The sequence below is a fragment of the Balaenoptera ricei genome, chromosome 1 (assembly GCF_028023285.1).
Source record: "Balaenoptera ricei isolate mBalRic1 chromosome 1, mBalRic1.hap2, whole genome shotgun sequence".
In the NCBI taxonomy this organism is placed as follows: Eukaryota; Metazoa; Chordata; class Mammalia; order Artiodactyla; family Balaenopteridae; genus Balaenoptera; species Balaenoptera ricei.
The window spans coordinates 39,520,617-39,544,080 of record NC_082639.1 but is presented as its reverse complement, the minus strand read 5'-3'; the positions used below and the strand labels follow the sequence as shown (position 1 = coordinate 39,544,080).

Sequence of the window (23,464 nt, the reverse complement as noted above, 5' to 3'; positions counted from 1 at the left end):
TCAAAGCATCTTGGAACTGATGAAAAGCATCAATTACCTGAATAAAGGTAAGTTACCCAGCCCCCAGCCCCACACTGGGCTGTGTGTGTTTATTGGAAGCCACTCTGCTCCAGGAAGAACTGAAGGCAGCAGTCTCTGTCTTGCCTTTACAGCTGCCCAACTTTATCAACACCACCCTTCCGCCGCACGAGCAGGTCACGGCCCAGGAGATTGACAGCTACTTCCGCCAGGAGCTCATCTACAAGAGGAATGAGCGGATGGGGAAGAGGGTCATGACTCTTCTGCAGGAGAACGAAGACAAGATCTGCTTCTTTGCCTTCGGAGCAGGTTTGGGCCGGAGTGGGGAAGGGATTATTTGCCAAATCCTTAAGGGCTGGGAGGTTTGCTGGACCCTCTTCTGACCTCTACTTCATAAAGGGAAAAGCTGAGGCCCCGAATGAGCAGGAAAAGCCACATGGTGTTCAGCAGAGCTGGGATCCAAAGCAGGTCCCCTGCTTCTGGTCAAGGGATCTTTTGTGACAGTCCCCATGGACAAGGGCAGTGACCACTGCCAAAACCAGGATAACTTCTGTGGCTCCTTCATGCCCCAGGAGGCCATTCTGAGAGCCCAGAACTGAAACCAGCTCCCAGTGTCCAGCCCAGGCTCGGGCCCACCCCTCAGAGCCAAAGCCACGTCAGTGAGGGCCACGTGGCCCAGTGGGGAGAAGGCGGCTCTGGCATCCCACAGCCCTGGCTCTAAATCCCAGCCCAACCCCCTGCAGACTGCATGGCTTCAGAGGGGACCTCCTCAAGGGCTCAAGTCCCTCTTCTATGTATGGGCAGTGATAACAATAATTATGTGATGAATTGAAAAGACCTACCTTGTAGAATAGTTGCAAAGATTCGTACCACATAGTAGGAACTCAAAATGGCAGCCACAATGACCGGCATCATTATGATGATGACAGTTAATACAAATTTTATCATCACCATATGGACCATGACCTTGATGCTCCTTCTGGGGCTCTGGGAAGTCCAGACACGCAGGCACAGGTCCAGGACTTGCTCAGCGTCTCTCTGCCTGTTCCTCTCCTGCTTCTTCTCCCTCACTCTGTCTTCCTTTCTCCATGGCTGTCTCTCCTGATGTCCACCTTGGGACCAAGATACTGCATTTGCCTCCTTTATTTATCAGCTTTTGCTCCGGAGCTACAGTGACAAACGTATTTCTCGCTCTCATTGCTTGCAATTTGGGCTGAACGAATTCACCTCCTGTTTTGTGAGAATTAAATGAGGTGGTTGGCGGGCGTCGCACCCTTGGGGGTTGTGCTCGCTGGGGCTGTCCTCTCTCTCCCCTCCCTTCCCTGCCCCGCTACCCACACGCTGCCTGCCTGCGTCAGGCTGAGTTAGATCAAGCCGAGCAGCCTGTCTAACGCAGAAAGGCCTGTATGGACATCCTGATTCATAACAGGGCATGTCCACTGTTGGAGGTCTGCCTCACCCACCCCCCACTATTCAACCCCAAATACTGCAAGGGCAAGATCCAGGGTTTGTGTGTGTCTGCACCTGTCTTCCCTCCCCTTCAGCTCTCAGCACGGCAGAGGCGTATGGGAGGGCCTCAGAAAGACAGGACCTCTGGGACAGGCTCTATAAGACCACACCTGCAGCTGGACGGAGACTTCTGGGCTCACGCTGCAGCTGTGCCACGGCCTGATGTGGCCTCTTCCCTCCCCTCTGGCAGCCTCAGTTCACTCATCTGAGCAGAAACAGCCAGGACTCACTTGGGCCAACCGCGATTCTAGGAGATATTCAAACAGACTTCTGAGAAGAGCGGGGTTCCTGTAGGGGTGGGAGGGGCTGCCTGAAGGAGCCAGTAGAAGCAGGACTTTGACTGCAGGACACCTGCTGGGGACCTGGCATGAGTCAGAACAGATCTGGGGACCATGCAGGGAAGTAAGTGCTCCCCAACACGCACTCTCCCTCACTCACCATCCCAGCAGGCTCCCCAGCCCTCCCTCCTATGGGCATCTGGGCAGTGTATCCTGTGCTAAAACGGCCCACAGCTGACCACAAAAGGGGCACCACTGGGAGCTCAACTAGCCCCCAGGCTCCTCCCCTAGCCTAAGACGAGCCCCTAGAGAGCCCGGTCACTGACGGAGGCCAGTAAGGGATCCAGCATTCTGCACGCTTTACCTGCCCCACCTGCTCCAGGGCTCAGGACCAGTCACCCAGGGGCTGGGGGTAGCTAATACCTGCTTCTTCCTGTGGGTGTGGAAACAGGAGAGCATAGAGACAAAAATCACAGTGGCCCAGGCAACCACTGACACTGAAACCCCAAGTACACCGCAGCATAAATGTCCACTCAGGCACCAGGCCAGCACGCAGGCCTCCTACCCACCTCCAGTTTCTTCCCCATCTCTGAAATCCAGCTGATTCCTGGTCAGTTTTTATTTTTGTTTCTGGTTTTTTTTAACGTCTTTATTGGAGTATAATTACTTTACAATGTTGTGTTAGTTTCTGGTGTATAACAAAGTGAATCAGCTATATGTATACATATATCCCCATATCCCCTCCCTCTTGCGACTCCCACCCTCCCTATCCCACCCCTCTAGATGGTCACAAAGCACCGAGCTGATCTCCCCGTGCGATGCAGCTGCCTCCCACTATCTACTTCACATTTGGTAGTGTACATATGTCCATGCCACTCTCTCACATCATCCCAGCTTACCCTTCCCCCACCCCATGTCCTCAAGTCCTTTCTCTACATTTGCGTCTTTATTCCCGCCTGCCCCTAGGTTCATCAGAACCACTTTTTTGTTTTAGATTCCATATACATATGTTAGCATACGGTATTTTTCTCTTTCTAATTTCCCTCCCTCTGTATGACAGACTCTAGGTCCATCCACCTCACTACAAATAACTCAATTTTGTTTCTTTTTACGGCTGAGTAATATTCCATTGTATATATGTGCCACATCTCCTTTATCAGTTCATCTGTCGATGGATACTTAGGTTGCTTCCATGTCCTGCCTATTGTAAATAGTGCAGCAATGAACATTGTGGTACATGACTCTTTTTGAATTATGGTTTTCTCAGGGTATATGCCCAGTAGTGGGATTCCTGGGTCATATGGTAGTACTATTTTTAGTTTTTTAAGGAACCTCCATACTGTTCTCCATAGTGGCTGTATCAATTTACATTCCCACCAACAGTGCAAGAGCGTTCTCTTTTCTCCACACCCTCTCCAGCATTTATTGTTTGTAGATTTTTTGATGATGGCCATTCTGACTGGTGTGAGGTGATACCTCATTGTAGTTTTGGTTTGCATTTCTCTAATGATTAGTGATGTTGAGCATCCTTTCATGTGTTTGTTGGCAGTCTGTATATGTTCTTTGGAGAAAAGTCTATTTAGGTCTTCTGTGCATTTTTGGATTGGGTTGTTTTTTTTCTGATATTGAGCTGCATGAGCTGCTTGTATATTTTGGAGATTAATCCTCTGTCCGTTGCTTCGTTTGCAAATATTTTCTCCCATTCTGAGGGTTGTCTTTTCGTCTTGTTTATGGTTTCCTTTGCAGTGCAAAAGCTTTTAAGTTTCATTAGGTCCCATTTGTTTATTTTTGTTTTTATTTCCAATTCTCTAGGAGGTGGGTCAAAAAGGATCTTGCTGTGATTTATGTCATAGAGTGTTCTGCCTATGTTTTCCTCTAAGAGTTTGATAGTGTCTGGCCTTACATTTAGGTCTTTAACCCATTTTGAGTTTATTTTTGTGTATGGTGTTAGGGAGTGTTCTAATTTCATTCTTTTACATGTAGCTGTCCAATGTTCCCAGCACCACTTATTGAAGAGGCTGTCTTTTCTCCTTTGTATATTCTTGCTTCCTTTATCAAAAATAAGGTGACCATATGTGCGTGGGTTTATCTCTGGGCTTTCTATCCTGTTCCATTGATCTATATTTCTGTTTTTGTGCCAGTGCCATATTCTCTTGATTACTGTAGCTTTGTAATATAGTCTGAAGTCCAGGAACCTGATTACTCCAGCTCTGTTGTTCTTTCTCAAGATTGCTTTGGCTATTCGGGGTCTTTTGTGTTTCCATACAAATTGTGAAATCTTTTGTTCTAGGTCTGTGAAAAATGCCATTGGTAGTTTGATAGGGATTGCATTGAATCTGTAGATTGCTCTGGGTAGTCTAGTCAGAGTCACAATGTTGATTCTTCCAATCCAAGAACATGGTATATCTCTCCATCTGTTTGTATCGTCTTTCATTTCTTTCATCAGTGTCTTATAGTTTTCTGTATACAGGTCTTTTTTCTCTTTAGGTAGGTTTATTCCTAGGTATTTTATTCTTTTTGTTGCAATGGTAAATGGGAGTGTTTCCTTAATTTCTCTTTCAGATTTTTCATCATTAGTGTATAGGAATGCAAGAGATTTATGTGCATTAATTTTGTATCCTGCTACTTTACCAAATTCATTGATTAGCTCTAGTAGTTTTCCGGTAGCATCTTTAGGATTCTCTACGTATAGCATCATGTCATCTGCAAACAGTGACAGCTTTACTTCTTTTCTGATTTGGATTCCTTTTATTTCTTTTTCTTCTCTGATTGCTGTGGCTAAAACTTCCAAAACTATGTTGAATAATAGTGGTGAGAGTGGGCAACCTTGTCTTGTTCCTGATCTTAGAGGAAATGGTTTCAGTTTTCACCATTGAGAATGATGTTAGCTGTGGGTTTGTCATATATGGCCTTTATTATGTTGAGGTAGGTTCCCTCTATGCCTACTTTCTGGACAGTTTTTATCATAAATGGTGTTGAATTTTGTCGAAAGCTTTTTCTGCATCTATTGAGATGATCATATGGTTTTTATCCTTCAATTTGTTAATATGGTGTATCACATTGATTGATCTGCGTATATTGAAGAATCCTTGCATTCCTGGGATAAACTCCACTTGATCATGGTGTATGATCCTTTTAATGTGCTGTTGGATTCTGTTTGCTAGTATGTTGTTGAGAATTTTTGCATCTATGTTCATCAGTGATATTGGCCTGTAATTTTATTATTTTTTGACATCTTCATCTTGTTTTGGTATCAGGGTGATGGTGGCCTCGTAGAATGAGTTTGGGAGTGTTCCTCCCTCTGCTATATTTTAGAAGAAGGATAGGTGTTAGCTCTTCTCTAAATGTTTGATAGAATTCGCCTGTGAAGCCATCTGGTCCTGGGCTTTTGTTTGTTGGAAGATTTTTAATCACAGTTTCAATTTCTGTGCTTGCGATTGGTCTGTTTATATTTTCTATTTCTTCCTGGTTCAGTCTTGGAAGGTTACACTTTTCGAAGAATTTGTCCATTTCTTCCAGGTTGTCCATTTTATTGGCATATAATTGCTTGTAGTAATCTCTCATGATCCTTTGTATTTCTGCAGTGTCAGTTGTTACTTCTCCTTTTTCATTTCTATTTCTGTTGATTTGAGTCTTCTCCCTTTTTTTTCCTGCTGAGTCTGGCTAATGGTTTGTGAATTTTTTTTTGTCTTCTCAAAGAACCAGCTTTTAGTTTTGTTAAGCTTTGCTATTGTTTCTTTCATTTCTTTTTCATTTACTTCTGATTTGATCTTTATGATGTCTTTCCTTCTTCCAACTTTGGCGGGTTTTTTTGTTCTTCTTTCTCTAATTGCTTTAGGTATGAGGTTAGGTTGTTTATTTGAGATGTTTCTTGTTTCTTGAGGTAGGATTATATTGCTATAAACTTCCCTCTTAGAACTGCTTTTGCTGCATCCCATAGGTGTTGGGTCATCGTGTTTTCATTGTCATTTGTTTCTAGGTATGTTTTGGTTTCCTCTTTGATTTCTTCAGTGATCTCTTGGTTGTTTAGTAGTGTATTATTTAGCCTCCATGTGTTTGTATTTTTTACAGTTTTTTTCCTGTAATTGATATCTAGTCTCATAGCATTGTGGTCGGAAAAGATACTTTATATGATTTCAATTTTCTTAAATTTACTAAGGCTTGATTTGTGACCCAAGATATGATCTATCCTGGAGAATGTTCCATGAGCACTTGAGAAGAAAGTGTATTCTGTTGTTTTTGGATGGAATGTCCTATAAATATCGATTAAGTCCATCTTGTTTAATGTGTCATTTAAAGCTTGTGTTTCCTTATTTATTTTCATTTTGGATGATCTACCCATTGGTGAAAGTGGGGTGTTAAAGTCCCCTACTATTATTGTGCTACTGTCGATTTCCTCTTTTATGACTGTTAACCTTTGCCTTATGTATTGAGGTGCTCCTGTGTTGGGTGCATAATTATTTACAACTGTTATATCTTCTTCTTGGATTGATCCCTTGATCACTATGTAGTGTCCTTCTTTGTCTCTTGTAATAGTCTTTATGTTAAAGTCTATTTTGTCTGATATGAGAATTGCTACTCCAGCTTTCTTTTGATTTCCATTTGCATGGAATATCTTTTTCCACCCCCTCGCTTTCAGGCTGTAGGTGTCCCTAGGTCTGAAGTGGGTCTCTTGTAGACAGCATATATATGAGTCTTGTTTTTGTGTCCATTCAGCCAGTCTATGTCTTTTGGTTGGAGCATTTAATCCATTTACATTTAAGGTAATTATCAATATGTATGTTCCTATTACCATTTTCTTAATTGTTTTGGGTTTGTTACTGTAGGTCTTTTCCTTCTCTTGTGTTTCCATCCTAGAGAAGTTCCTTTAGCATTTGTTGTAAAGCTGGTTTGGTGGTGCTGAATTCTCTTAGCTTTTGCTTGTCTGTAAAGGCTTTAATTTCTCCATCAAATCTGAATGAGATCCTTGCTGAGTAGAGTAATCTTGGTTGTAGGTTTTTCCCTTTCATCGCTTTAAATATGTCCTGCCACTCCCTTCTGGCTTGCAGAGTTTCTGCTGAAAGATCAGCTGTTAACCTCATGGGGGTTCCCTTTTATGTTATTGGTTGCTTTTCCCTTGCTGCTTCTAATATTTTTTCTTTGTATTTAATTTTTGATAGTTTGATTAATATGTGTCTTGGCGTGTTCCTCCTTGGATTTATCCTGTATGGGACTCTCTGCACTTCCTGGACTTGATTGACTATTTCCTTTCCCATGTTAGGGAAGTTTTCGCCTATAATCTCTTCAAATATTTTCTCAGACCCTTTCTTTTTCTCTTCTGCTTCTGCGACCCCTATAATTCAAATGTTGGTGCGTTTCATGTTGTCCCAGAGGTCTCTGAGACTGTCTTCAATTCTTTTCATTCTTTTTTTCTTTATTCTGCTCTGCAGTAGTTATTTCCACTATTTTATCTTCCAGGTCACTTATCCGTTCTTCTGCCTCAGTTATTCTGCTATTGATTCCTTCTAGAGAATTTTTAATTTCATTTATTGTGTTGTTCATCATTGTTTGTTTACTCTTTAGTTCTTCTAGGTCCTTGTTAAATGTTTCTTTTGTTTTCTCCATTCTATTTCCAAGATTTTGGATCATCTTTACTATCATTACTCTGAATTCTTTTTCAGGTAGACTGCCTATTTCCTCTTCATTTGTTTGGTCTGGTGGGTTTTTGCCTTGCTCCTTCATCTGCTGCTTATTTCTCTGTCTTCTCATTTTGTTTAACTTACTGTGTTTGGGGTCTCCTTTTCGCAGGCTGCCGGTTCATATTTCCTGTTGTTTTTGGTGTCTGCCTCCAGTGGGTGAGGTTGGTTCAGTTGCTTGTGTAGGTTTCCTGGTGAAGGGGACTGGTGCCTGTGTTCTGGTGGGTGGGGCTGGATCTTGTCTTTCTGGTGGGCAGGGTCATGTCCAGTGGTGTGTTTTGGGGTGTCTGTGAACTTATTATGTTTTTAGGCAGCCTCTCTGCTAGTGGGTGGGGTTGTGTCCCTGTCTTACTAGTTGTTGGGCATGGGGCGTCCAGCACTGGTAGTTTGCTGGACGTTGGATGGTAGTTTGCTGGACGTTGGATGGAGCTGGGTCTTAGCGTTGAGATGGAGATCTCTGCGGGAGCTCTCACAGATTGATACTACATGGGGCCGGGAGGTCTCTGGTGGTCCAATGTCCTGAACTCGGCTCTCCCACCTCAGAGGCTCAGGCCGGAGCACCAAGACCCTGTCAGCCACACGACGTCCTGGAGCTCAAAACTCCGAAATGGATTTCACTGGGCTGAAATCAAGATGTTGGCAGGATCATGGTCATTCTGGAGGTTCTGCCGAATCAACTAGCCCTGAAAATGGATGGCGCTGGAGCGTGGGGCCCAGACCTGCCATCGCTGGCAGTCGGAGAGCGCAGGCCTGGTCAGTTTTTTTGACAGACCACCAGAAAGACCTCACCCCTGTCTACTCTGTCCATCCTCACTGCCACTGTCCTGGTCCAAGCCTCCATCAGCTCCAGCCTCCTGGTCCTCTCCCCGCTTCCAGGCTGCTCCCCACAGTGGAGCCAGTGCAGGGTGCTGGCTCTGTCTCCCACCAGCACCCTGAGCTCCAGGAAGGCAGGCTTCACTTCAACATGCCTGTGTTTTTCAGTCATGTGAAATATGTTTCGAGCTCAGTGAAGGTATGAAAGAATGAATGAGTGAAGGAAGGAACAGGTGAATGAATGTTGACCAGATCCTCCAATCCTGGTCTCCTGGCCTGGAGAGCTTAGAACAGCCCAGCAGTAAAGTGAGGGCAATGGGAGCCCCACCTTGGCTCTTACACACCCTCTGTCCTATAGCAACAGGCCCGGGGTTGTGGGCACGTCTTGCCGGCAGCTGCCACTTCTGGCTCAGCAACACCTGGAGCAAATGGCCTGCTCGGTGCTGCAAATCTACCCTCGACCTGAGAATTTCAAAGCTGGACTCAGCCTCCAAGCTCGAGCCTGCCCACCTCATCATAGCCATGGGCAGACTGAGTTCCACAGAAGCCAGGACATGGGTGAAGCTCATGGCGAGTTGGGGACAGAGCCAGGACTGGTCCCCGGATCCAGAGCTGTAGTCAGGGGCTCTGTTCTCACGTGCGGTCAGGGAGCCAGATGAGAGGAGCTGTAACAGTGTGTCAGCATGGGACACGTCCACACACAACTCGTGGTGACAGAAGTCCACGCCTGCCTTGCTGTGTCCTTATGGCCACATAGCTCCTGAGTCCCACATCCAAAGGCAGGCTGAGGACGTACATGCAGGGACAGGCCCAGCGCTCTTCGGCAGCATGCGACCTACAGACGCACCAGCTCCATGGCACACGTTCCCGTCTGGGTGCCTTTTCCAACTCAGGCCTTCCCAGACCCCCGAGCACTGGGCACCTGAGTCAGCCTGACTCGTTGCCCATCCCCTGTCCGGCCCTCAAAGAAGGCACTGTGGGAGGGAGGGAGGGTCTGTGCCCCTGGAAATACACCTCGCCATCCCCCAGAGGGTGTCTGTTCGTGCAACAGTCTCTCAGATCCAGTTTCATGAATGTCTCTAGGAAATAGCTTAGGACACAGAAATATGATTATAAGACTCCCGGCCACCCACAGCCTGGCCTTGCCCATCCTGTCATTCTATAGCCTGAGGTTCTGCCATTTTACAGCAGACCAGCCTGAGACCAGCCTCAGGCTCGCTAGGGTGAGGGAGAGAAAGAGCCTCCACCTGCCTGGCCACCCCCTGTGCCTATCCAGATCCTTCCCCAGCCCACTCCTGCTCCAGAACCCCTTCCTGAGAGTCCACAGCACAGACTGGGATTCCCAGTGCTGCAGGCCGACCGGCCCCTCCTCTGTTCTGCTCTACAGGGAGATTTGATGCAAAGGGTCAGAGCTTTGGAGTCAGGATGCCTGGGTATAAAGCCGGGCTCCATCACTGTTAATTAAGAGAGCTTGGGAAAGCCATTTCACCTCCAAGGACCTCAGTCTCTCATCTGTAAAATGGGGATAATACACCTGCCTCATCAGACTGTGCTAGATGTACTTTAGATAATAGCATTACACCCCCTACCGTGGTGGAGGGATCCTTATCATAGAGACCCTCCTGTGGGCCAGCCACCATTCCAGGCTCTTAGATTACATCACCTCTTATCTTCACAATAAGCCCACGAGAAGGGGGTTATTATACTTATTTTGCAGATGAAAACTAAGGCCCAGAGCAGATGAATGGCTTCCTCAAGGCCTTGCAGGCAGACCTTCAACTTGAATCCTGGCCTCTTGGGTCCTAGTCCTGACCATTTCCCCCCGTGCATGGTGCCCTTGCTGTATACTTCCAGAAAGGTTGACGATTTTGTAGGAGAGTGTCTTTTTAGCTGGTACATCCCACAGAAGAGTACTCTCCTTAGCGTTTGTGATGCTTCTGTATCCAGGAGCAGTTTGACCCCTCTGGAAGTTATTCAGCAGGTTCCAGGGCAGTTGGGGTGTGGACATGTGTGACAACTCTGAGCAGGCCTGGGTGACAGCTGGGGACCCAGATGGAAGCCCCGCCTCCTTGGGAGGTAACTGTGGCCAGTGTGCAAACCTGGATATTCTGGAAGGAGCCAGGCCACTGCCATGGAGGGGTGCACCAGCCCAGGGTTAGGGGAGGGCTGATTCCCGACTGCCAGGCCCATGCAGTTTGACAAGCTGAGCCTAAGTGTCCTCAGAGATCTTAAGTGTGTCCTTGGATTTCCTCTGGCCTACAAATAACTGAGAAAAATAAGTACAAGATGGTGAATTTTTTATTAATGAAGTGTATTAACTTTACAGGCTTATATTCTGAAATTATCTTCTTTCTACTGTGTTTGAAGTTAAACATCTTTCGCTTTAAAAAGAAAATAGTGGTGATATGAAACAAACAGGGCTTTCAAAGCCCTTATTTGGCAAAATTAAAAGTTGGTAACTGTATTGTTTCTCCCACCCACCCGCCTTCTCTTCAGATAGGAGAGAATCGAGCAAGCCTAAAACATGATGAAAAGCGTACAGTAGGAGGGGTGAGGCCAATGATACAGGAGAGAAATTGGGAAAAATGACTAGCCCAAGTTTCCAAGAAGGCAGGAAAGGGGGGGGCCAGAGCTCAGGTAGAGGATATGGCCTTGGATAGAAAAGGGCACTTCCTCACCTATAATTGGAGAAGGGAGAAGGCTGGCAGGAAGGTAATTTGGTGGTGGAAAGGTGACCTGATGGCCTCTAATCAGAGCTCCACTCTGTAAAGTAGAAGTTGAAGTCATGTGCAGAGAAAGAGGGGGCTGGGAGCTTGTTCTTGGTTTGAAGACAGGAGAACATTTGACATAAATGTAAGAGAGATTGGCCACAAGAACTGACATTGACAGGAAGTTAAATGAATTTCATATCCTGAGCCAACTGTGATTGATTGGTATGGTTGCCTGGAGTGTGGTATATGAAGGATGACAAGACCATATTGAAGCTCAGCAGAGAAGAGGTCTGATTGATTAGTGGTGTCTGCTGTGGACCTGGATTAGGCCACATGCCTGCCCCATATCTGCTCTGATTGCTGGGAACATAGACCATGCTGATTTGTGATTGAGGGCCTGTGAACCTGCAATGGTCCCAAATCACAGCTTGTAAGATTTTCTACAGCAACACTGGACATCTAGGGTGTAAAGGTAGATGCATCTACACTCCAGGCCTTTTCCTGATTTCATCCTAGCAACCCCTGATCAATAAGCATCCCACTGATTGTGAACTACTCCAGGGCAGGGCCCATATCTCCGCAGAATTGCCAACACCCAGGAGATGTTCTATAAAGACATACTAGACCAAATCACCCAGAAACAAGTTCATTCCATTCAGTCACATGGTATCTCTTGGGCCTCAGGCCTCTGGGGTGGAGGGAGAGGGGGTCTCAGTCCCAGGCACTAGTAGAAAATTACAGTTTCGTCCCTAGCTCTAGGGAACTGGGGCTTTCTCAGGTTGTGTTCACTTGTGCAGCCATCCTGAAATCTGGAACAGAATGCATAATGTGGGGGCTGGCTGAGCTAGGTTGGAGACACGAGCCAGACTCAAGGGTAGACCAGTTAACCTGCAGGGCCCATTCATTCTGAACTCCGAGAGCCACTGGTATATTCTGTAACCCCAGTGTGCTACAGCCTGAATATAATTCTAACTTCTGACCTTACAAAGTCCTTTGACCCTAACAGTCTGTTGTTCCAAGACTGTGTGGTTCTGATATCCCAGCCTTCCATCATCATAGAATCCTAACCCTCTAGCAGAGTTTGCTTCCGTCTCTCTTGAAGTCCTTGGGAGGAGTATGGAGCTAAGAGCCCTCTAGGGCCTGGAAATTCCTCCACATAGGACTACTGCCACCTGTGCCCCACACCACCCACCCACAGGAAGCAGAAGTCCAAGCATAAAGCAGGATTTGAAGAGTTCAAAGCCAGGCTGTGTGAGCATCGGAGACAGAGGTGCTGTAGCCGTTACCCCGAGCACCTGCACATCCAGAACGCCCAGCCTCCAGGCCGCGCCAGCCTCTCTTGAGCCCCAGCTGAAGTGCCACAGGCCCATAATCAGGAACACGCCTGTGGGGCTGGGACACAGAAGTCGACTCATGGTGAAGACCCGGGCTTGAGAGAAGGGCGAGATAGAAGCCCGACACACGGAACACCAGTAACATTTAAAAATTAAAAACAGCAGCAATTGCTCCTTGGAGAGTGGGCACCATCCTGCTTGAAGAACACCCATATCCATCAGCTTATGTGGCTTTCATGTCCTCAGTGCCTCCTGGAGGGAGACAGGATCGTATTTATTATTTCATTTGGCAGATGGGTAAATCAAGGTGGAGATGAGAAGTGAGAGAATCTTAGAACTGGAGTGAAACAATGGTCAACACTGATTAGGCCATTCTTTCTGATGCCCGTCTCCCTAAAAAGCCATCCAGCTGCTACTTGGGCCCTCTGTTCTCCTGAGAATGACCTTCCCCTCTCCTGCCTGGGCCTTCTGTGACCTCTTCTCTGGGATCCCATAGTCCCACAGGATTTCCCTATCACAGCTCTGCTCATGCTGAGCACATTTGTCATCTCCTAGTCTAGGAAGGGGAGGGTAGGTCAGAGAAGACTTCCTGGAGGAGGTGAGAACTGGTTGGTTGAAATTTCCCTGATGTATGTGCAGCTGCCTTCCAATTCCTCTCCTCATCCCCACAGTCCTCAGGGCAAGACCCCATCCACCTCCTTCCCCCCCTGGTTCTCCACTCAGGGGCCTCAGGAACAAAAACTCCTCAGAGCTCATGGCTGAGCACAGAAGAGCAGCCACAGCCCATGTAGGGCCCTGGTAACCTTAGAAACGAGGGACCCAGCAAATAGTACACGCCCAGCCACTTTCTCTCCTCCCGGGCAAATGCCCATGGCCTGCCATTCTCCCCACTTTGGAACATGAGGCCACAGCGTCCAGAAGTGTTTCAGAGTTTTCCGATGGTGTTTCAAAGGGCCCTGCCACCCCACCATGTACACATCTGGCGGTTGGCACGCCTGCTCCAGGCTGAGATCCTTGGCCAGAGTCACCCTTCCTGTTTCGGCCCAGAGCACCCAGCCAGCCAGAGGAACATCCCATCTGCTAGCTTGTCCCTAACTGGAGCCAGCCCTGCCCTCTGGACCAGGTTGGACCTCTGCCTGTGAGCCAGGGCATCCGGAATGTCAGCTAAGGGCTCAGCACTCTTGCTGGGCATGTGGGGAAGGCAGGGGGAGGAGAGAGTGTCCTAGGTGAAGGGCATGGGCTTCGGAGCCTGACTGCCCGCGTGAGAAGCTCAGCGCCTGTCCTCGTAGGAAGGAGCCTGGGCAGACCAGGTACTTGGCTTCTCTCGGCCCTCAGAGTCCCTCTAAGAGGAGCCTGGCGTCAGTGGGCAGCACATGTGCAGCTCAGGCCTGGTGCACGTGAGCTCTTGCGTCGTCAGTATTATTTCAGAGCCCACGGTCCTCCAAGAACAGGACTCCCCCCCAGGGGATGGGGCAGAAGTGCTCGGTGGCCTCTGAGGACCCAGCTGGGACCCTGCAGGGAGACCCCCATGGCCGGTCTCAGCTCCAAGGGATGGTGAGGCTCAGGGCGCTGGGCCCCATCCCTGCCCGCATGGTTGGCCAACAGGGTGCTCTCCTGGGTGCTGGGGGCTGACATTCTGGGAAAGGAGCCTCTGGATTTATAAAGAGTGGTAACCATGACCGCAGCGAGCCCTGCAGGTCACAGAACCCATCACAGGCTCCGTCTCCAGGGCTCTCCCCGCAGTGCCTCGTGCTGACCTCCAATCACTCTGCGCAATCACTGCCTGAGTCTGGGGTGGTGTCAGACCCCAGGAGGGAAAGGCCCCACGTCTGACCTATCTCAGGGTCCCCAGGGCTTGGCACGTGCCTGACATGTAGGAGGTCCCAGTGAGGGCTTGTGGAGGAGGCTCTGCGGCTCCAGGCCTTTAGGGTACAGGTTCCCCAAAACCCCCAGGGCTTATGTCCTCATCGTGGGACAAGGGCGGGGCCCAAGGGGGAGGCTCACCCCCTAGTCTGTGTCCTGTCCCTTCCTCTTCAGCCCCGTAGCCCCGGCGTCCCTCCCTCACTGCATAGCTCACACTGCCCTGTAATTGTTTGCGCGCCCGTCTCGCCTCCACCCTGTGATGTCCTCCAGGGTGGGGACCATGTGTCTCAGCTCCTGGCACAAAACTGGGTACAAGGGAGACATCATCTCAGTCTTTGCTGAACTGAAAAGGCCCCAGTCCAGCCCTGCTTGGCCGGCAGAGCAGGAGAAAGCAAGCTCGGCCCTGCCAGTTTCCCAGACGGACCCTCCTTGGAAGGTTTGAAGCCCCGAGGTACCCCCAATTGTCCATCCACCCCCAGGTCCATCTGTCTAGCTGTCCTGTCACACTTCCTCGGGTAAACAAACACCGCTGTTGCTTGATACCCGGCGGCTGATCCTGGCAGCGAGAGTAACACTTGAAAGTTCCCCTTGCATTAATTTCAGACGGAACATAAATATGGGCTTGGACTCCCTCTTCCAGGAAGAGAAAACTGGAAACCCGTTGGACTCACTGGAGAGAAAACATGTGTGCTGGCCGAGGGGAGCCCGTGTTACTTTGGAGCTTTTGTGGGAACATCTGGTTCTCCCCTCCTCCCCTCCACCAAGCCCCCCAATACTGTCTGGAAATTGCCCTGTTAATTGGCATATACTTCGAGCTGAATACTCACACACTTTCCTCTCTGATCTGGTGAAACCTGGAGGGGACACATGTTTCTGACGATTCACCGCCCCCAAAACGTGAGCTCAGGATCCCTCGCAGCCGCCAGTACTTCAGAGTAGATGTACTGGCCATGCAGCCAACTAGGACATCTCTGGATGGAAGCCCAAGCTTTGCCTTTTACCGGCTGTGTGACCTTGAGCAAGTCCCGTCCTCTCGCTGAGCTCCAGTTCCCTCATCTGTAAACTGGGAGTACCTGGAAATGCTGCTGTGAAGATGAAATGAAATAATATTTGAAAAGCATCTTGTGCCCAGGAGACTCACTGAGGAGGAGTTTGCCTTCAGGTCATCACATGATGGAATCATAGAGGTGGGAGGACCCATGAGACCTTTGTAGGGAAACTGAGACAGAGAGGGGAAGGAGACTGCCTGAGGTCACACAGCTGGTTGGCTGTCGAGCCAGGTTTTCTGTCCTAACCTCAGGACAGGATTCTTAGCTCTGTCCTACCCTGCCTTTCATGTCGGATGGTAAATGGGGGCTGTTGGGCTATGCCCAGCTGATGGGTAGGGACTAGACCCAGCCTATGCTCTGCTCACTGAGCCTTGTGCCCTAGCACAGGCCTGCTTGTGCCTGGAAGAAGGGGAGCCTTTGTCTCTGCACTAAAACATCATGGGCCTCTGCCCACTCAGAGCAGGACACCTTCCCTGCCTGTATATGATGTCCCTTAAGTGGCACTCCGGCTTGCATGGTCAGGGGACACAATCACCAAACCAGCCTTACAATTTGTCAAACCTATAATCCTCATCCAGGCCCTTGCTCCTCCCCTTGCCTGTTTCCCAACTCCCCCCACCCCCATATATCTGCTTGAATCCACCCTTTCTGGGCCCTTCTTCCAGGAAGCCTTCCTCGGTGTCTTTGGTGTATGGATCTCTCCTCCGTGCCCTTTGTTTCTGTTTCTGGGTTCTCTTTCTCCTCTCTCCTCTTTTTCCCTCCTCTCCTTCCCTCTCTGTCTCTGTCTCCTTGTATCTCTTTCTCTCTGTCCCGACATCTCTCCTTTTCCTTCTCTCTTTACTGTTGTCTCTGTGTCTCTGTGTCTGTTGCAGCCTGTCTCCCAGCCCCCGTCACCTCCTCTCTTCTTTCTTCTCTCTGTCTCCCTGTGTTCTGGAGCTCTCGCCCCCTCACTATCTGTCTCTGAGCGTCTCTCCTTTCTCTGCCTCTCTCCGTGTGTCCCTCTCTCCCACTCTGTGGCTCTGTGTGCCCCGCCCCCACTGTCCTCCCTCTCTTCCTTCGTCTCCTGGTCCACACGGCCTCAGCAGATGAAATGGGACGTTCCTTCCTGCAGAGAGCTGGCCAGAGAGCAGCCGTCAGTGCTGGAAGGAGCTGCTGAGCAGTGGCCAGGAGAAGCCGGGAGCCTGGGCAAGCCATGCGGGCTAAGCTCAGACACCGAGGGGCCCCTTTGGAAACTTTCCACACCTTCCCTGCAGGTTCCAGGATGGATGTGGTGCCTTTTTCGGGATTTGTGACCTTGGAGGCAAGCCCAAGTTCTGTCTGCCAGCCCCTGGGGACGGCATGCACTGGGCCCTGCCTCCGGGGCTGCTCTGACAGCCAGGCTCCTGGGATTGGTGGGATCTGCAGGAGCATCACCAAGGGGTTGGGCCACGGCTATGAGGGGAAGGGATCTTCAAGCTCAGGTCTCCTGGGGATAAGATGAGATCATGGAAAGGATAGGGAGTGACAGATTCTGTCATTCATTCATTCAACAAACACTCATGAAGCCACCACCCTGTGCCAGACTTGATCTCAGCCCTGGGGACAAAGATGGATCAGGCGTGGCCCCTGCCCTCAAAAAGCTCTTGGTCTCCCCTCAAGTGGCTTGTTGGGGACACATTCTGACAGAGGCAGCTCCGGGGTGTGGGAAGCTCATTCCAGCCACGGTGAAGAGGGTGAACCGGAGAGAGCAAGGCGGATGCTGTCTGCGGTGATTCAGGCGGAAGGTGATGATGACCTGGGCCAGGGTCGAGCATGGTTAGGAGGTAAAATCCAGGGTATTCTGGTGACCGAATGGATGAGGATGAGGAGAGAGAAGGAAGAGTGAAGATGGGCCCATCTGACTTGGATAGTGGAACTCAGCTGAGACACATCCAGGAGGGGAGGGGGAGGGGGAGCTCTGGAGGATGTCGGGTGGAGATGCCCAGGAGGCCACTGGACAAATGGGTCTGGGCTAGGGCAGCAGGTCCAGAGCGGTAACTGAAACCATATGAATGGATGGATTCGCATTCCACGGAGTGTGAATAGAGTGAGAAGAAAAGAAGGCTGTGGAAAGGGCTCCCAGGGACACCCACATTTATCGGGCAAGGGAAAGAGGAACCTATGAGGAGGACAGAGAGGGAGCAGTGAGAGGAGTACGAAGAAAACAGGACAGAAATTGTGGTGTCATGGGGTCCTGAGAAAAACAAGCCCCAAAGAGGGGGTCGCGATGGGAACCTGGTCTCGGGAGTGAGGGCTTGCTCTGGACAGTCCTGGGGCAGGAACCCCGTGGGAGGGGCCTCCTGCAGGAGCTGCCCCTGGCAGGGGGCGGACACCTCCCCACCCTGGAGGGAAGGAGGTGAAGGCCAGTGTGGCTCAGAGAAGGAGGGGATAGGAATTTGGAAAAATCATTGCTGATGGCTTCTCATTTCTCCAAGTACCTAAAGTCTTCTGTTTAGGGTCCTAAAATACACAGTAAGGGCCTGGAACCACTGAGGTTGAGGGAACGGGCAGGGTGTAGACCAGACACTGAAACGTTGCCAGGCAGTGCTCAGGGTCCGGCCAGCATCCTGTAAGGCTTGGGCTCCTCCGAATGCCCCCTCTGCCAGCTCCAGGAATGCTCCTATTAGAGCGACCACACAGCCATCAGTAAATATTCGTGCTACTCCGGTATAGCCTGAGGTGGCCTGTTTTCCCTACGGCTCTTGAAATCTTCTGCGCGGACCACTGCTGGGCCTGGAGGCCCCTGTCTTTAAATGGGTCTCCATGGAGGCAGGGAAGGAATTGCTCTGCTGCCAGGAGTGGATTCCAAGAGCTGTGGGCAGGGAGTTCCTGCAGCCCGTGCGCTGGGGCCACCACGCCCAGTTCCAGCCTGATCACGTCCGGGGGGCAGGCAAGAGTGGGGTCGACACCGTGGCCACAGCCAGGGATGGCTCAGCCCCTCACTCAAGCGTGCACGCTGGGCTTTTCCAAAGGACGTTCACTCCTCCTGCCTCGTTAGGACTTTACAGCCTCCCCAAGGAGGCAGCCACAGGGATCCAGGCCCATTTGACACACAGGGAAACTGAGGCTGGCAGCAGGGCAGCTGATTGCTCAGGATCACGTACGGGAGACTCAGAGCCTTGGCAGAAGCCTGGGTCTTCCGTCCTCTACGGCACTGGGTCAGGGCCAGAGCTGCGCAGGCGTTGTCCGTGTGTCTTCTGCAGCTGGCTTCCCAGGTGAGCCTCACTGACCTCACAGTCTTTGCACATGCTGTTCCCCCTACCTGGAACACGCCCCGCCCCACCCTGTGCCACCCCACTCTCATCCTCACCTAGTTAACTCTGATCCCATCCCTCAGCTAGGGATGCCTCCTCCAGGAAGTCTACCCTGCCCCCCAGGTTAGATTAGAGGCCTCCTGTGCACGCTCACCACCTTGTGTGCTTCCCTCGGCATAGTACTTACCCTGGATCAAAAGACCTTGATTCTCAAGACCCTGAGTGCCTAGAACAAGCCCCTACCTGTTCATCACCATCCAGCACTGGATATGCACTCAATCAGTGTTCGTCAGATAAATGCAATAAATAGGTAGTGAAAAGGAGGGAGAGGAGGAGGGAGGGAGGGAGGGAGAGTACAATTTCATAGGGGTCTCTGGAGTCAAACTAATGCCTTCCGCATGAATGTGAAAACGAGGGGAGCCCATGGCGCAGCCCAATCCCTCCCTGTACGCAGAGAGACACCGAGAGCATACAGGCGTAATGGGTCTGCCCAAGGTCCCAGAGCCAGTGTGGTGGGTTCTGGTCCAAGTCTCCCGTTCCCAGACCTGTGATTTTTTTTGCAGTGATCCAGAGGTGGGATTTCTGGGTCTGTGGCAGGCCACCGAGAGAGACACTGTTGGGTGGGGGACTTGTTGGGGAGTCTTGAAACCAGCCCAGAGGTGCGCAGGGCTGGGCGGCAGCGGGCTGTGGGGTTCGCCCCCCTGTTCCAGCCGCTGTGCACTCCCAGCCTCACTTCCTCTGGGCCGGAGCCTCTCCACTCCCCAAAAGCTCGTCCACCTCCTGTGTTCCTCACACCTCCCTGGGGCTGTCAGCATGCTGACCTTCCAGCTTCCCACCTGTCACCACCCGTCACAGGCAATTAGAATAATAGTGCAGGAATTTCCCCCCAGGTTCTGGGATGAATGGCGAGCAGGAGGGGAGCGAACTGCCCGTGGGAGTGGGGCTGCAGGGAAGGACACGGGCTGGGAGGGCGCAGGGGCCACCACCACTCTGCCCACATTGAACGAGTGGGGAGACTGAGGCCCAGCGAGGAGGAGGGGCTTGCCCGGGGCTGACTCCCAACAGCGACTGGCCTCGCGAGGAGTCTCCCTAACCGAAGCCTGGGAGAGCCTCCGCCGTGTTCTCAGACCTCGAGCCTGCAGCCAGCCAGAGGGCCGTGCCTGGTCTCACCTGCGGCTGTGGACCAAATGATTCATTTCTATATTCTCAGTGTCTAGCCCAGGGCTGGCCGCAGAGCAAACGCATCATAAATGTCTGTTGAATGAATGGTTAGTGGGTGGAGACTGAGATGGAGACCAGCCCCCTCCGCGCCCCACACAGGGTTCTATTACTCCTTCCCCAGAATCTTACACCTCATTCAGTCCTCAGGGCCCGCCCCAGGGCCTGGGTCGAGTGTGTGATCCATAAACGTTGGATAGATGGTGAACAAATGAATCTTCAAAGTCTCAGATCCAGCCAACACATACTGAGCACGTGGGGGGCGGTAGCCATGCGGTCTCTGCCCCATGGAGCCCGGTGAGGAGATAGACGTGCCCACACAGAACCCCATTCCCATGCTAAGGCAGGGAGCCTCAAGTTGCTGGTGGAACTGACAAAGATGAGCCATAGACCTCAGACCTGGACCTTGTCTGACTACTGGAGGTTGTCCCTGCCTGGACAGTCCAGGGCTGGGGTCAGCTTGATGGTGTGGGGCACAGTGATGCAACAGGAAATAAACACTGTGAGCCTTTGCTGCGTGCCAACCACTGTCCCCGGAGTCCTCACAACAGCCCTAGAGACTGCTAATACAGTCGTTCCCACTTTACAGATGGGAAAACTGAGGCACAGCGTGGTACAACCAATGAGCAGCAGAGCCAGGATTCGGACCCAGGCAGGGTGGCACCGGCCCATCTTCCAGCTACACCATACTGCCTTTCAGGGAGGCTGGCCCTTGCCTTTGGTGTAGGTCGTTGGCCTGAGGCTGTCCCCAGTTGCTGATGACCTGCTATGTGGCTGAGCCCACTTTGTCTCTTGTGTTCCAGGTCACTTTCTGGGGAACAACACAGTCATCGACGTCCTTCGGCAGGCAGGGCTGGAGGTGGAGCACACGCCCGCGGGACAGACCATCCACAGGTAAGCAGCTGGGGCATCTGGGGGCGTGGGACTTGCTGGCCCACTGCTGCTGGTCCACGGGCCCTGCTGACCACGTGCTGTATGGCAGGCTGCACCCTGCCTTCCCGCTCAGGCCTGCGGGGCAGAGTCTTGAAGGAGCCTCTGGTGAGATGGGGCCTCCTAGCGACTGGCCTTCACCAGGCACCCAAGAGTGGGGGCTAGGCTGGAGGTGGGGAGACCGGGAAGGAGGTTGGTGTGCAATAGTGGCAGGAGGTCAGGACGGTGGGAAAGCAGTGAAGGTGGGAATGGGAGGAGCGTTAAGTTTCGAGAGATGTTCAAGATTTAGAGACTGGCGATCGGTGGGGAGCACGGACTCTGTAGGGCTCCCGGGTTGCTGCCTAGAGGACCTGGTGGATGCCCAGGCCCTGAATCGAGATGGGGCCATGTTTAGGACGAGCCCTGGCCAGGCCTCTTCCCTGTGTCCCAGCCCTGCCCACACCTGGTCCTCACCTTCCTCTGACCGCACCTTCTCATTGCTGCCTCTTGGCAGCAATTCCCTCACCTGACTTTCTTGCCAGGGCGCACTCGCTCCGCCCAGAGAGCCGTATAGCACCTACAGTGGCCAGCTTCTCTTCCTTTGTGGGTTTTCTGTCCCCCTCAGGCTGGAAGCTGCCTGAGGGCAGAGGCCAGCTGGGTTCACCTGTGGCCCACAGTGCCAGCACCAGGCTGGGCACGAAGAGGCGTCCCAGCCCTAGAAGACAACGACAGAACCCTGAAACCCGGGGCTTCCATGCAACTTGTGCACCAACCGGTGCAGGAACCTTCCTCACAGGGGTGGCCAGAGTGTGATTTCGGCCCCTGTCCGTGATGTTATAAAATCCAGAGTCCAAAAGAAGCTTGAATAATCATAGCTAATGTTTATTGACTGTTCACTGTGTGTTGGGCTCTAAGCGCTTTTAACTCATTAAATCCTCATAGCAACCCCGTGAGGCAGGAACTGTGAGTATCCCCACCTTAAAATTGAGGAAGCTGAGGCCCAGGGAGGTGAAGCCACTTGCAGAAGGACACACAGCTCATGTCAATGGCAGTCTAGCTCTAGGGCCTTCCTAAGGTCCTCACCACAACCTGTACTGCCTCAGGGGCTGGGGGGGTGGGGCTCAGGGGTGGGAGGGCTCAGAAATGACTGCAGCCTTGCTCTTCACTCTGCAAAGATGAGGCCTGGGGCCTTGGGCCTCTGGTCTCCCAGCTCCAGGCTGATGCCCTCCCCCGTCTCTGTGGCACGTCTGGAGGAACTTATAAACGCTCTCACCTTGGACTCCTCCCTCTTCTCATCTTCTGAGTCAGCCTGACCAGACCGCTCTTCCTGACCATTGGAGCCCAGCACAGATCAGTTTGTACCGGGCCAAGGGTAGGCGTGAGTTGGAGGAATGAGGGACCCAAGGTAGCCTCAGGGACAAGGCCTTCCTCAAGCTCCTCCTCACAGCCCCAAGGACCTCCACCTCAAAGCTCATTGTGTGGGTCCGGACGGGGCGGGGGGCGGGCAGGCCGGCGAGGCTGCCTCGGCTCCTATTCATCTCAGAGCCCGGGCATTGGAACAGGTATCCCCCCACTCCCCGCAGGCCCCGCTCTCAGCCGGAGTCCCCGAGTGCAGGCTGAAGTCCTGTGGGTGGGGTGAGGGGGGCGGGGATGCCGAGGAGGCCCCAACAATAAAAGCCATCATCAGCCACAGGTGCTTCCTGGATCCGTCTTTTTGTCTGCCTGTTTTGAATTATCTCCCCAGCAGCTGCGGCATCTCCTGGACCCTGGGAATCTGGGGTTGCCGTGGGGGCTGGAGGAGGGCAGGCTGAGCTGATGGCCTTCTGTCCTTCAAGGAGAGAGAAGCCCCTCACCCCATCGTGCCCGCGGGAGCGGAGTCGGGGGACAGACTCCCTTGGGCGCCGGCCTGCCTTTACAATTCTCGGGACCAGGACCAACTTCCCCCAGGGTCAGATGTCCCCAGAAGGAATTCCGTTTGGACCACAGAGAGGGAAGAATAGAAGGGAGAGGAGCAGAGGGTGTTCCCAGGCCGAGGGGTGTCTGCGCACTGCTGTATGGAATGTGGGGTCCACGCCACACACTTAATCGCACGTCAGTGCCTGCTGCAGACAGCTCCGTTTGCTCGAGGGTGACATTAAAGAGAGGCCGGTTCCGTGCCAGGCACTATGTTAAGACCTCGTCTCTTGCATCCTCATGACAACCCTATGAAGTGAGTAGTATTAACTCCTTTTATAGCCAGCTGTTGCTTGGACACTTGTGTCCCTGCCCTTAGTCACATAGCCTGGAAGGTGCAGAGCCAGGATGTGAACCCGTGTCTGTCTGCCTCCACCTTGAGTTCCACCCTGCTCAACACTGTCCTGCCTCCCCTGAAAAGGTGCTCAGGAGACCAGTGTTGAATGCATGAGTGGATGGTTGGACGAATGGCACAGCAACAACGTTAATATTTCATATTTAAGGAAGTTAATTACTGAAGTGTTTCCGCTGCTATTTGCCAGGCACCGTTCTGAGTGCTTTGCCTGTTTTAACTCACAAAATCATTGTGATGCCGCTAGGAAGTACCAGCTGTAATATCCCCATTTTCCAGAGCAGGAGACTGAGGCACAACACAGGGAAGTTGGGTAACTCGCCTCAAGTCCCTCAGCCAGAGCTTGTTGAATGAACGAGACCCTGACCAAGATCAGATATGCTCCCAGAAACCTGCCCAGGGCTCACTCTCTCACTCCTGCTAGTCTGGGCTCAAATATCACCAACAGGGACCAGACTGTCCTCCCTGCCAACAACGCCCCCTCCCCCCACGGCCCACGCTCTCCCTCCT

The 23,464-nt window shown here is 51.5% G+C and overlaps 1 protein-coding gene across 2 annotated transcripts in view; it reads left to right on the top strand.

Moving 5' to 3' along the window:
* The window catches only part of TRABD2B (TraB domain containing 2B), a 220,996-nt gene that overhangs the window by 184,037 nt on the left and 13,495 nt on the right, over positions 1-23,464 (top strand). Inside the window, exons 4-5 of one of the 2 annotated variants that reach the window (XM_059922237.1) lie at positions 153-327; positions 20,544-20,634. In XM_059922237.1, the coding sequence (XP_059778220.1) occupies positions 153-327; positions 20,544-20,634 (266 nt within the window). The remainder of the gene's footprint in view (positions 1-152; positions 328-20,543; positions 20,635-23,464) is intronic. The other variant, XM_059922245.1, reaches the window with a different exon arrangement.